We start from the raw sequence: 11,890 nt of genomic DNA, 5'->3' as shown, positions 1-11,890 counted from the left end.
GGGGGTGCCTACCTCCACGGGGGCCCCAGCGGGGGGCAGGTGCAGCTCCCGGGGCAGGCGGCACGTCACCTCGTTGTTCAGGACGTTGGGGTGGCAGTCCCGGCCCCCCACTGTCATGGTGATGTTCATGCAGGTGGCCAAGGCATTCAGGCCCGCTTGCTGCCCAGACACAGAGCCCTAAGCTTGGGGGTCCTGGCGGTGGGACCCCCTGCCCTGGCTCACCCCACTGCCCCCACGTACGTGCACCTCGATCTCATCATCACCAGGTTTGAGGCGGAAGCGCCCGCCCTCCTGCTTCAAGGGGAAGATCTTGGGCTGGGAGTGGTAGTGGAGGTGGAAGAGCCAGTGGCCGTCAGCGCCGTCCAGCAGCACGCTCAGGTTCCCCAGCACATCGACCTTGCTCTTGAAGGGGAAGGCTGGACTGCGGCACAGCAGCCGCTCTGGTGCCAGCGGGTCCTCACACTCCTGCAGGCAGGGGGATGCTGGGCACTGGCACAGAATGATGCCCACCAGGGGACTGGGGTGGGCAGGGCAGGGTTAGGGGGTGATGGCCTCCCACCCAGGTGCTTACTGTGGCTTTGGTAATCACACCTCTGGCTTCAAAGCGGATCTTGGCGCGATACACAGAGTCCAGGTGGGTGCCGATGATGGTGAGCATCGAGCCCCTACGACGGGCAGGTATCAGGGCCCCAGGGTGTATATCATCCCCAGGGTGCATGTGGTCCCTGGGGTGCACGTGGTCCCCAAGGTGTGTGTGGTGCCTGGGGTGCATGCGATCCCCAGCAGCTCATCCAGGCCAGCCAGCACAGTGGGAAGCCAGGAATGTCCCCCCACCCAAGGGAAGGGAGCCCTTGGACTTACTCATAGCTGCAGTTGGGGATGATAGCCAACACAGAGGGGTCAGGGCGGTACTGGAATGGCAGCGGGGCTGGGAACACCTCCCCATCGATCCACAGGGCCACCCAGGCTGCACCCAGGCCACTGGCAGCAGGAGCCGTGCATTGAATTGTCCCGTTGTCACTGGGGATGCAGCAACCATGTTGGGGGGGACAGCAGGACTGCAGGGGTTCCCTGTGCTGGTTCCCATGCCAGGGACCCCACTGTGCTTGCTGGTGGGGGCAGGGCAGGGGCATACCTGGGCTGCCCGGTCAGGGCACACTCAGAGCCATTGACCATCACCCTCCAGCTGCTCCCTGAGGAGAGGTGGGCGCCATGGAGTGAGAGGTGGGTGCCACCCCCCTGGGGGCCAAACGGGGGGTGCAGGGCTCTGATGCGTGGCTCCTGAGCAGAGATGGGGTAAGTGGAATGGGTGGCAGGGTGATCCAAACCCCTCAAACCCTGCCAGGGGGCAGCTGGGGTGACTGCCAGTGCAGGACCATACCACGAAGATGAAGCCACCAAGGGCAGAGGAGCCTTGGACATGGAAGCCAGAGGGTCTGGCGGGCTCCTCCACAGTGAGCACCACGTTGGCTGGGCCCCTCGCTGCTGCCAGCCCCCCGGGCTCCAGCTCACACACCAGCACGTCCACAAACTCCCTGCGGCGGGAGGTGGGCAGGGGTCTGCAGGACAGGGTTGGGGTTCAGGCCCAGGCCAGGGAGCAGCCCCCAAACCCTCTCTGCCACTGTTCCCTCCCAGCACCGGCACACACCTGTAGCTCTTGATCTCCTGTGGCAGCACGGTGCAGCCTCGCTGTCCCACTGTCACTCGGTAGGCAGCGGGGGGGCTGCGGCTGGGGTCGGGGTCCGAGTGGGAGCGGAAGGTCATGCCGCAGAGAGTGACCCGTGTCCGACCCCGCAGCGGGGCGCTCCGGGGGTGGAACTGTGGGAGAAGCACCCATGACACTGAGAGCCCTGACCAGCGATGGTTGCAGGTCCAGAAAGCCCCTTCCCTGAGGGACACAACACCCATCATGGGGAGGGGGTCCCACCACACACCACCCCATTTGCCACCTCCCTCCCCATCCGAGCGCGTGGGAGCTGTGGGCAGCAGGGGGACGGCGGAGCAGACCTACGTCAGTGAGGACGGGTGGGCAGCTGTCCTGGACCCAGGGGCCGGCACACTCGTGGCGGCGCATGCACGCCATCCCCACACCAGCCACATGCCCATTGAAGCGCTCGGCACGCAGCAGCGCTGGCAGTGAGAAGTGGCGGCAGCCGGGGCCGGTGACATTCAGGCGCCACACCTGGGGATGGAGAGTGGAAGTGAGGGGGGCATGTGGGGCTCAGTGCCTGCCCTATTCCCCCAGCCCCTCACTCACCTTGGTGCCCGCAGCGAAGAACAGCGAGTGGCTCTGTGACCCCATGGCACCCTGCACCGGCCCTGGCTCCCCCAGGGAGAAGTTGGCCATGGTCAGGAGGTAGGAGCTGGAGCGCTGGAGCACTATCTGCAGTGGGGCAGAATGTGGGGCTGAGTGCACCCCACAGCTCACTGGGACCCCCACCCCACCCAGCTCCTCATCTCACCTGGAAGATGCGTCCCTCTGCTGTGCCCAGGTGGGCCACAGTGACATTCCCCAGGGTGGTGACAAAGATGGAGGTGAGGAGGACATGGGCCAGGTGCCCGTTGAACAGGTCCACCTTGTGGGAGGCAGCGGGAACGAGGGTGGGCTGGTCCCAGCAGCTGGTGTTTATCACCGGAGCTGAGAGGTTCACCTACAGCCAAGCACAGGGTGGGTGCCTTGAAACTGGTCCTGGTAACCCGACTTCCCCACACTCTCATAGGTGGGTACCAGCTCCAGCTGTGAGACATTTTGGGGCAGCACCAAACTGCTCAAGTTCCCCTCCAGGCTGGGAAAACTTTGGGGAAAAAAACACATCCGCAGCCACTCCTGCAACCCTCGTGTGGCGTCAGATCCTGTCCTCCCCTCCCACTCCATCTGGATGTGGTTATCGGGTGCCGGCATTATGGGATGCACACCCCAACCCCAGCCCTCCCTGGCCCCTGGAGCTTGGGGGGGGTGTGGGGTTGAAGGAGGACACCAGGAGCCACGGTGTCCCCACTGGACACCCCTGATAAACGGGGTTGGGGTCCCCCCTGGGCTCGCCCTGCTGCAGAGTGAGTCAGCGGCAGTGAGCTGTCTGCTCCGTGTGGGAAGAGGAGGGGATTTGGCTGCACCTTGCCCCGTGCCTGGCTGAGAACACCAAAACTCACATCACGTGCTGGGACGAGGGGGCCCTGCTGGGGCGCCCACCCATTTGTGTCCTGGCCATGCCGGGGCTTGTACCTGGGACACGGTGTTCCTGCCCTGCGGCTGCGGCAGACGAGAAACCCCGGTGACTAATTGCACTTCCGCCTGTGGTTTATTTGCCCAGAGAAGGCGGTGGCTGAGCCCGGGGGACAAGGCAGGAGTAGCCAGCACCTCACAGCACCTCACGCGTCCACTCTGGGGACCACCGAGGCCCCGCAGCTTCCCTGTCCGTCCTCCACATAAACAAGCTGGAGAGGTTGGCTGGGATCCAGGGACAGTCACCACGAGGGCTGGAGTCGGTGCTTGTGGGGAGGCCACACCAGGAGAGGGACTGTTAGCCCAGTGCAGGGCATGCAGCAGTGCGCCCATGTGCTGAGATGTGTTTGTGAGGTGGGGAGTTCAACCAGATCCCCACCAGCACCCCGTCTCCTCCTCGGTGCGGCCAGGCCTGCTGGAGCACAAAGGCCCCTGCAATAGGTGGTGGGTGGCTGCTGGGCTGACTCACAGCTGGGTGATGCTGCTCTCCCCCTGCCCTACCCCACCCCACCATCCACCCCGCTCTACCAGCGCTTCCCAGCATGCTGTCCCCATCTCCCCATGTCCCAGACGACCCCCAGGCCCCTCAGGCCGGACGTGGCGCAGGGCAGAGCACTCACGTTGTGTGGGCAGTACTCCACTGGCTGGAAGAAGCTGAGCCCCCGCAGCAGTGGCTGGTGTCCGATGCCACAGCACTTCTCCATGCCCTCCTCCATGGCCTGGTTGAGGAGGCGGATTGGGAAGGCACAGACAGCTGAGTTCTCCCGTGGCACCAGGCTCTCCGGCTGGCTCTCGGCGAAGGCACCGAAGAGCACCGTGTCGGTGTCATTGATGCCGAGGTCACGGGCCAAGTGGGCACCAGGGCGGGCAGTGTGGGCTGCCTGCAGCACGTTGTAGGCAACATCCCGCTCAGCATCCTCCTCGCCGCTGCGCCGCCGGCGCCGGCGCTTGGACTCGAAGCGGCAGTCGAGGACGAGCTCGCGGTAGCGACGGAGGTCACGCTCGTGGGTGCTGAGCCGTGCCAGGCGTGTGTGGTACACGGTCGAGCCCGGCCGCTCCAGCTGCACCATCAGGAAGTAGACGTGGTCCCCGTCGGCAAAGGAGTGCACATAGTGGATGGTGTAGTTGTCGCGGTATCGCGGCAGCACCGTCAGCCACTGGAAATCACCCGAAAAGCCGTCCAAGGTGCCCTTCAGTCTGCGGACGGACACCGACTGTGGGCTGTACTGGGCTGCCACGCTGCTGTTGATGGTGGAGCCGAGGTAGAAGAAAGAGGCATAGGAGGTGGCCACCACGGTAGCACTGGTCCCCAGGGGGCTGGCCACGCAGTCGGGGCACAATGTGGGGCTGTTGCCCGTGGCCGAGTACAGGCAGTGTGTGGCTGTGATGGCCACCTTACCATCCCGCACCTCCAGCTGGTGCTGGTAGCACAGCCCATGCCGTGCTGTGCCACAGCTGTACAGCCACGGCTCCAGTGGGTCCAGCAGCAGCAGGACATTGTCCGTGTCCTCAGGGCCATCTGTGGTGGCTGGGCACAGGTGACAGATCTCACACTTGGCGCTGCCCACCGGGCCGGTGACAAGGACGGAGAGGAGTTGCATCTCGGCACTGGCCAGCAGGATGCGGTTACGGACGGCCACAAAGACGGCGACCGTACCATCAGAGTCAGCAAAGACAGCAATGTTCTGGATGGGGCTGCCAGCGTCGAGGCCAGGCAGCGTGTAGGGGACAGAGAAGTTCCTGGTGGAGCTGAATGGGATGTAGGGGCACTGCCAGGCACCGGCGCCCAGCGGGACCAGGGCGAGCACCAGCCAGAGGCACACGAGGCACAACAGGCCCATGCTGTGCAGTGCCACTGCTGTGAGGTTATTGATGGTGCTCAGCACCCAGTGGGGTCGGAACACACAGAGGATGGGCCACCATCACATCTGCCAAAATAAAGGAGGAAGGGTTTTACCCACTGCTTTAAGGCAAGGACCCTGGGCACTGCCACAGCTGGGTGTGCTGGTGTCCCCAGGGGCCAGATGATGAGGGGTGCTGCCAGGAGAGGACTGGCCACACCAAACCTCTTCCCAAATATCATGATCGACAGGTGAAGCCAAGCTTCCTGTGGCATGGGGACAAATCCTGCCTTCTGCCACCTCCAGACCCCGCCTGTCATCCTGGGGCACCCCTGCCCTGCAATGACCCCTCCCAGGAACTGGGATGGGTACCCTGCCAGGCCCCCAGGACAGCGACGGGAACCGGGGATCCCCGCGGGACTGGGACAAGGCCCCCGCCAGCCTCCCGAGACAGGGACCCCGACGTTACTCCCGGTCTCCACCCGGCCCCGCCGCGACTCACCGGGTCCGGAGTCCTCGTTAGGTCCGTCTGCCCCCCCCCACGTCCGTGCGGTGCGGTCCGATCCCGAGGTGCCAGGCGGCGTGGGGCTCACCTGGGCGCTGCCGTGCCGTGCCGTGCCAGGGCAGGGCGGGCGGAGCGGAGCGGGGCCGGGATGGAGCAGGCGAGGTGGGACGGGGCGGGGCGAGGCGGGACGGCACAGAGCGGAACGGGGCGGGCGGGTCCTGCCCCCGCCCCGCCGGGGGCTCCCCGAGGGCCGGCACAGCCACGGGCAGCCCGGGGGCACGGGGGTGCTCGGGAACACGCAGCTCGGGGTGCCCGCTGAGCACCTCGGGGGGACAGACATGGGTGGGCACGGTGCCAGAGAGCGACACGGATGGGAGCAGAGGCCCTTGACCGGGACAGGGGGCAGGGCTGGCGCGGCGCCTGGGGTGCCCACCGCAGGTCGGGGTGGCCGTCGGATGGCTGGGAGGCGGCTGCCGGCATCCCGGGGCACGGGTGGGGTTGGTACCCTCGGCATGTTGGTACCCTCGCCCACAGATTCCAGCTCCCTTGCCATAGGGACGGTCTACACCCTGACACATGGAATCGAACTTGTCGCTTCCCCAAAGCTCCCGCTCTAGCACCGCGTTTGCTGCTCACTTCCAGGCGAACGGGGCAGCCTTTGCGGGGTGTGGCAGGCTCAGAACCAGGGTTCCAAGCCGGGGAACAAGAGCAGGGCTGAGGCAGCCAAAGTTTTGCGAGGGCAGCCGTGGGGGTTAATTCTGTTGTGCCCACTCTCTTTCTCATGTCCCTTTCCTCCCCGCGGTGGCAGGAAGTGCCAGCACTACACTTCCAGGGATGCAGGAAGATGCTTTATATCCCGGTCCATACGTGGATTTGCCCTCCAAGTGCCCTGCTGCCCTCGGACCCTGGGGCTGCGGATCCCTTTGCACATGGACTTCTCCTTCAGCTGAGCAGGGCGCTGCCTCACGCAGCCGGGGACTTTGGTCCTGAACACTCCGAAAATGAGCCCTCCTGTCCCTGCCACCTGGCCGGCCCCGGCCCTCCCAGGCTCCCGCCCCGCGTTGTGCAAGGCTCGGCAGTTCCGTTGGCCCCGGGCCTTACTCAACAGCTCCTTCCTCCGGCTGCGCCTCTCGGCTCGGTTTCGACATGAGCTGGCCCCGGCCAGCTCAGCCCGGGGATTTCGCCGCTCCCAGTCTCCAGCCAGCGCCGCCTCCTGCCAGCACAGCCCCGGCGGCCTCACGCCGCTCCCGGCCAGCTTTCCTGGCTCCCAGCGGGTCCCCAGGGCTGGACTGAACAGTATCCAATCTTGGACCAAACTTCCCCCTCAGCTTGGTCATCCCCCCACTCCAGCAGACAAAAACGAATGCGACAAGTCTTGACTTAGGGTCCATATAATGTTTATGAGCAAAGACAAGCGATTACACTCTGGCAGGAGGATAAACACAGGAGCAGATCCCTGTGCTAGCCCTGCCGGGTCCTTCTCAGCTCCTTTGCTGTCAGAGTGCCATCCTCAAACACCTGCCCCAGCACTACCCAGACAGCCCCAAAACATGGAGTTCACAGATGCTCAGCCCCACACCAGTGCCTGGGGATGTCTGGGGAGTAGGTGGCCCCTGTGCAGCAAGCTCAGCATAACTGGCTCAAGGGGCTGGGTTTGGGGCAGGTGCTCCTGTGCCAAGGGGAAGACCCTCCTTGGGCTGGGGGGCACCAGGGCCCTGTGCCGGCGGGGTCTCCCAGGGGCTGTGCTTGAGCTGCCCATTTAGGGTTCACTACCCAGAGCCAGCACCATGAGCCCACAAACACCCTGATGGACACCTTGGCACCCCAGATCTCTCTGGAGCTCCTCTGTGTCCTCATGGGGAGGTGGGCAGGACCCTGCTGTCCCAGCTGAGGCAGGCTGACCCACCCTGCCTGCCAGCATCCCCAGGGACATCCTTTTCACAGCCACAGTGGGAAGGGTCAGGGCTCATACAGATGCCAAAGGGGCAAACCTGCAGTGGGACTGCCAGGGACTCCCTGGCACTTGGGAGGTCCAGCTCCCCCAGGGCAGGAAGAGCAGTGTGTGCCCCAGACCAGCCCTGTCCCCTGCCTGGGTAGTGTCACCCACCATCTGCGGGCACAGCAGCACTGGGGTTCCCACCTCTCCCCTGGGGACCCTCACCCTTGGCACAGCCACAGGATGCCAGAGGAGATGGCAGGCACAGGCAGCAGGACCTGGGGGCTCTGCTCCTCTGCTCCCCTCCAGCAACCCAGGGTACCAAGCAGCCCCACTCCAGGGACAGAGCCGGGGGACCACAGAGGAAGGGCAGCCCCCCAGCTGGGGCACTGCCTGCAGCTGAGAAAGTCCTGCTCACCCCTTTCCCTTCCCCCGTGCACCCCACCTCTCTAACATTCGGGTTGGACAGTCCCACAGGGGGGTTTCTCTGTGCTCTGGGATCCCACCATGCCCTCTCCCCCAGACACATGGCCTGGGAATCCCTGGGAATGGGCTCCCCAGCACAGCGGGGGCTCTCTCCCAGCTGGCAGCACGCCCAGGGTGATGCCCATCAGTATGTCTGGGGTGTGAGGATGAAGAGTCGGTCTTCCTCCTTGCGGATCCACTTCATGAGCTTGTTGACAGCACTGATGGCACCGGCCTTGGTCCCCAGGGGACTGTAGCATACATAGAGCTCAAAGGCGTTGGTTACCTGGGAGAAGGAATGGGATACGTGCTGGGAACAGGACTGTGCACCACTTGGAGCTGGCATTGCATCTTCCCACCATGGGCTACTGGGAATAGGCACAGGAGCTCCAGTGCAGGGACATGAGGTGGTACCCTAAATGGGTGGCATCTGGTTTGCTCAGAAGTGGGAGGACCAAACCCCGGAGTTTGCACCCAGAGTGGGTTTTCTCCACAGCACTGAGTTCATGACAGCACATAGCACAGCCCTTGGTGCCGAAATTCACCAGCTCCTGCTGCTACCCCTGCCCGTCCCTCCCTCACACTGGGGCAAGCTCACCCCCAAACAGGCTGGAGGCCTCCCTGGGGACCATGGAGCTGGTGCTGTGTCCTGCCACCACCCCCTTTTCCCGCCACACAAGACCAGGAAAGACAGGCTCACCAAAAGCCACTGACAGCCTTACCCACGCCAGGAGGTTCTCTCGGGGGCCCGTGAAGTAGATGTTCTTCAGGGGCCGTGAAGAGTTGTGGGCCCGGCTGTGCAGGTACTGGTAGAGCCCCAAGAGCCTCTCCTTCTCCTCCTCCTGCACGTAGGGAGCCTCAATCTCGGGGCTGCAGGAACACGGCACCCCGTTAGCCCCCCGGAGAAGAGGCTTGGCCCATTCCATACGCCACAGCCTTGGCCTGATGGTTCCCCAGGGCCTCACCTGGTGAAGAGCCCAGAGCTCTTGGACTTGTAGATGAAGTGCCGGAGGTCGGGGATGCCCACCTGGGCGACGCTGTAGAAGGGGGTGCGCAGGGCCTCCTGCAGGGCGTGGTGCACCCCCCGCCGCCGCAGCCGCTCCTGGAAGCGCCGCTTGCAGTCGGACACGGTGAAGAAGTCCTCGCGGTCTGTGGAGACCAGCAGCAGGCACAGGTCCATCTCCTGCTCCAGGTAGGAGATGTGGGCATGGAAGAAGCCACTGGAGTTGAACTTGGGGAGGCAAATAGGAGTCCAGGCTTCACCCTCCCGAAAGGAGGAAGAAGAGCTGATGAGGTTGAAGAGCAAGTGGAGGTCAATGGGGTGGAGGAACTGATCTTTCTTCCTCACGAGAGACACCAGCTGGTTCCCAGAGAGGAGAATGGAGAAGACCAGGCTCTTGGCCTTGGCCTGCTGCAGGCTGCTGCTGACAGCATCCCGGACGCTGGCAGCCAGGGGCAGGCAGCGCACGGCACCCATCAGGAAGCTGGGGTCGTGGGCCATGAGGTCCAGCAGGTTGTCGGTGATGCGCTCGGAGCCGGCCAGGAGCCGGCGCAGGTCATAGTTCTGCTTCTGCTGGAAGATGTGGTTCAGCTGGGTCCAGGTGAGCAGGCTCAGGATCTGATAGTAGATGTAGAGCAGCTCGTGGGCGATCTCCTGCTCCGACTGCCGGGTGCGTGCCACTGCCACCAGCACCAGCGGGCTCCTCCGCACGAACACCACCTTGTAGCCATCTGCTTGGGAGCGAGTCCCCGGGGGTGGGCAGGGACAGACCTGTAAGCCTGGCTTCCCAGGGCTACAGCTCTCCCCCCAGCACCAATGTGCCCCTGGGGACAGCTAACGTGGCCCAGGGCAGCAGGTGCACAGATACACAGGTCGTGAACCCCCCATCTCATTCCCCCCCCAAGGGCTGTACCTGCATGGATGGACCGGATGGCATTTTTCTCGGCCTCCAGGAAGGACACCAGGGCCATCATGACGCCCATGGTGCTGGACAGGGCCTCCTCAGAGCCGTAGCGGGAATACACGGGCTTGCCTGCCTCGCTCAGCACGAAGACGTGCTTGCGGTGCATGCGCCAGGCGTCCATGGTCACGTCCTCCTCCTCCTTCCCCGACAGCACCGAGTCACGGCGGGGGGTCTGCGGGGACTGCTCCAGCTTCCCCTCCTTGCCCGGCCTCATCTCCTCCTCCAGGTCGAGGGCCATGCCTGTGAGCTGCGTGCTCAGCTCGCTGAAGTCCTTGCTGATCTGCTCCATGCTGCTCTGCTCCCCCGGCTCCCCTCGCCGCTCCTCCGGGCTCCGCGCCACGGCTGCCCCGTCCTCGGGGCTCGTCAGGTCCTCGTAGGAGCGGGTGTGCACAAACATGGCTCCCTCCTGGCCCGCCCCTGGAATAACGGGCCATGCAGCATCTGTCCATGTGTCCCCCACGCTGGGCAGAGGATGCAAAAACGACAAGGACCTGCCTCCTCTCCCCATCCCGCAGCACCCTGGGGTGTGGGTCCTGCTCGTGCGGAGTTGCCAGTGGGCCTGTTTCCTCCTGCCTGAGGGGCTGCAGAGGGCCCAGCCCACATGAGGACCTGCTTTTCCCCCCCTTCTCTTCCCCCGGGTTGAGCTGTGCCCCATACCTGGCTCCGTGCCCTGCGCCAGCCCCGGCGTGGGGCTCTCGGACCGCTCCGTGTGCTGCCCATCTCCTGGTGCCAGGGACCCATTGGGCACTTCCCAGCTCTTCTTCTTGTGGACATCTGCAGCCATTCCTCGGGGCAGGACCTGTATGTGACCCACAGTGTCACCTCTGTGTCCTCTCACCCTCACAGCGGGTCCTGAAACACTCTGCTGTCCAGAAGGACCATGGCAGCACCCGCGGCCTGATCCTGCTGGCTCAGCAGGCAGCACCGAGCCCCGGTGAGACGTCAGGAAAGCTGCTCTAATCCAGCAAGATTTCCTCTCTCACGCAGCCCCAGCTCTTTCCAGTCCCCTGGCCCCGGCACCTTTCATCCAGGCTTGGCCCCAATTTCCCCCGTGAAAGCCGCTCAGCCTCCCCGTGCCGGTCCTGGCAGCGAGGGGGAAGGGACACAGTCCTGGATGGGGCAAGTCCCGCACACCCGCGATCCCAGAGGCCTCATGTTTGCACAGGGCGGGTTTTATGACCCTTCTTGGCCTGGATTAGGTGGCTGCGATGGGACCAGGCTGGTGACACTCCTGCTGAGCCGGCACCGATGGCGTCACCGAGAGCCGGGTGTCCTCTACAGCCCCAGCTCTCCCGGGCAGAGCCGGCTGTGCCTCCAGCCCAGCTCCTTCCTTCCTTCCCCGGGGGAAAACCGGCCCAAAAGCGAGCACAATTGAAAGCAACAGGAGGCAGGCAGGCTGGCTGGGAGCCTGTGCCTCCGAAACTGGCTGGGGGGGAAGTTCATGGAGCGCCGGCTCTGCCCTGTGCTCCAGGACACCTCCTGCTCCCACACCCAGCATCAGGTAACGCTGCACCCGAGGGAGCTCGAGCTCCCCCAAAATCCTGTGATAGCCCTAGAGCAGATTATGGCCCCGTCCTCAACTAGGGGAGCCGGACCCTTTCCCCAAAGCCCTGTGACAGCTCTGGAGGGTGCTGGGGAGCTGGTCAGAGCTCCGTCCTGCCCTGGGGGAGCCTGTGACAGCCCTGGAGGATTCTGGGGAGCACATCAGGGCCCCGTCCTCACCTCTCCCCAACACCCTGCTGACCGTTCCGAGGGCGAGGCTCACCCCAGGACCCTCCCTCGGCCCAGCACGGACCCACCGTGACCCTTCACCCCCCAGCGCTGAGGTGTCACCGCTCCCACAGCCCCGACACGACCCAGGCCCGGGACCCCTCGCAAAGGACAACGCGCGGGGACCCACCTCCGCGGCTCCTCCCAGGGCCGCCCCGCAGCCCCCCGGGCACGGCCTAAGCGGGC

The 11,890-nt window shown here is 64.7% G+C and overlaps 2 protein-coding genes across 2 annotated transcripts in view; both read right to left on the bottom strand.

Annotated features, from left to right (window-relative positions):
* MST1R (macrophage stimulating 1 receptor) overlaps positions 1 to 5,072 on the bottom strand; it is a 7,547-nt gene extending 2,475 nt beyond the window's left edge. Inside the window, exons 1-11 of the mRNA XM_029958357.1 lie at positions 3,844 to 5,072; positions 2,463 to 2,651; positions 2,258 to 2,383; positions 2,012 to 2,182; positions 1,649 to 1,818; positions 1,382 to 1,559; positions 1,136 to 1,281; positions 862 to 1,020; positions 572 to 665; positions 241 to 465; positions 13 to 159 (exon numbers count right to left, since the gene is read on the bottom strand). Coding sequence (XP_029814217.1) covers positions 13 to 159; positions 241 to 465; positions 572 to 665; positions 862 to 1,020; positions 1,136 to 1,281; positions 1,382 to 1,559; positions 1,649 to 1,818; positions 2,012 to 2,182; positions 2,258 to 2,383; positions 2,463 to 2,651; positions 3,844 to 5,064 — 2,826 coding nt within the window. The 5' untranslated portion in view covers positions 5,065 to 5,072. The remainder of the gene's footprint in view (positions 1 to 12; positions 160 to 240; positions 466 to 571; positions 666 to 861; positions 1,021 to 1,135; positions 1,282 to 1,381; positions 1,560 to 1,648; positions 1,819 to 2,011; positions 2,183 to 2,257; positions 2,384 to 2,462; positions 2,652 to 3,843) is intronic.
* Positions 5,073 to 6,949: 1,877 nt separating this feature from the next.
* On the bottom strand, positions 6,950 to 11,884 carry MON1A (MON1 homolog A, secretory trafficking associated). Its single transcript, XM_018068611.2, has 6 exons — positions 11,835 to 11,884; positions 10,592 to 10,733; positions 9,884 to 10,351; positions 8,936 to 9,701; positions 8,693 to 8,840; positions 6,950 to 8,256 (listed from the first exon to the last, which is right to left on the bottom strand). Exons 2-6 carry the CDS (start codon positions 10,716 to 10,718, stop codon positions 8,116 to 8,118), a joined length of 1,650 nt encoding a protein of 549 aa, XP_017924100.1. The 5' UTR covers positions 10,719 to 10,733; positions 11,835 to 11,884; the 3' UTR covers positions 6,950 to 8,115.
* Between the last annotated feature and the right edge of the window lie 6 nt (positions 11,885 to 11,890).

The sequence above is a fragment of the Manacus vitellinus genome, unplaced genomic scaffold (assembly GCF_001715985.3).
Source record: "Manacus vitellinus isolate BGI_N305 unplaced genomic scaffold, ASM171598v3 scaffold_14_pilon, whole genome shotgun sequence".
Taxonomy (NCBI): Eukaryota; Metazoa; Chordata; class Aves; order Passeriformes; family Pipridae; genus Manacus; species Manacus vitellinus.
This window is presented reverse-complemented; position numbering and strand designations above follow the sequence as displayed.

Bases quoted from the DNA above. Each gene is read 5' to 3' on its own strand.
- MON1A (XM_018068611.2), bottom strand. From the start codon at position 10,718: ATGGCTGCAGATGTCCACAAGAAGAAGAGCTGGGAAGTGCCCAATGGG. The intron at 10,352-10,591 runs GTATGGGGCACA...CCGTTATTCCAG, and splicing joins GGCGCAGGGCACGGAGCCAG to GGGCGGGCCAGGAGGGAGCC. The intron at 8,841-8,935 runs GTGAGGCCCTGG...GTGTTCCTGCAG, and splicing joins AGCTCTGGGCTCTTCACCAG to CCCCGAGATTGAGGCTCCCT.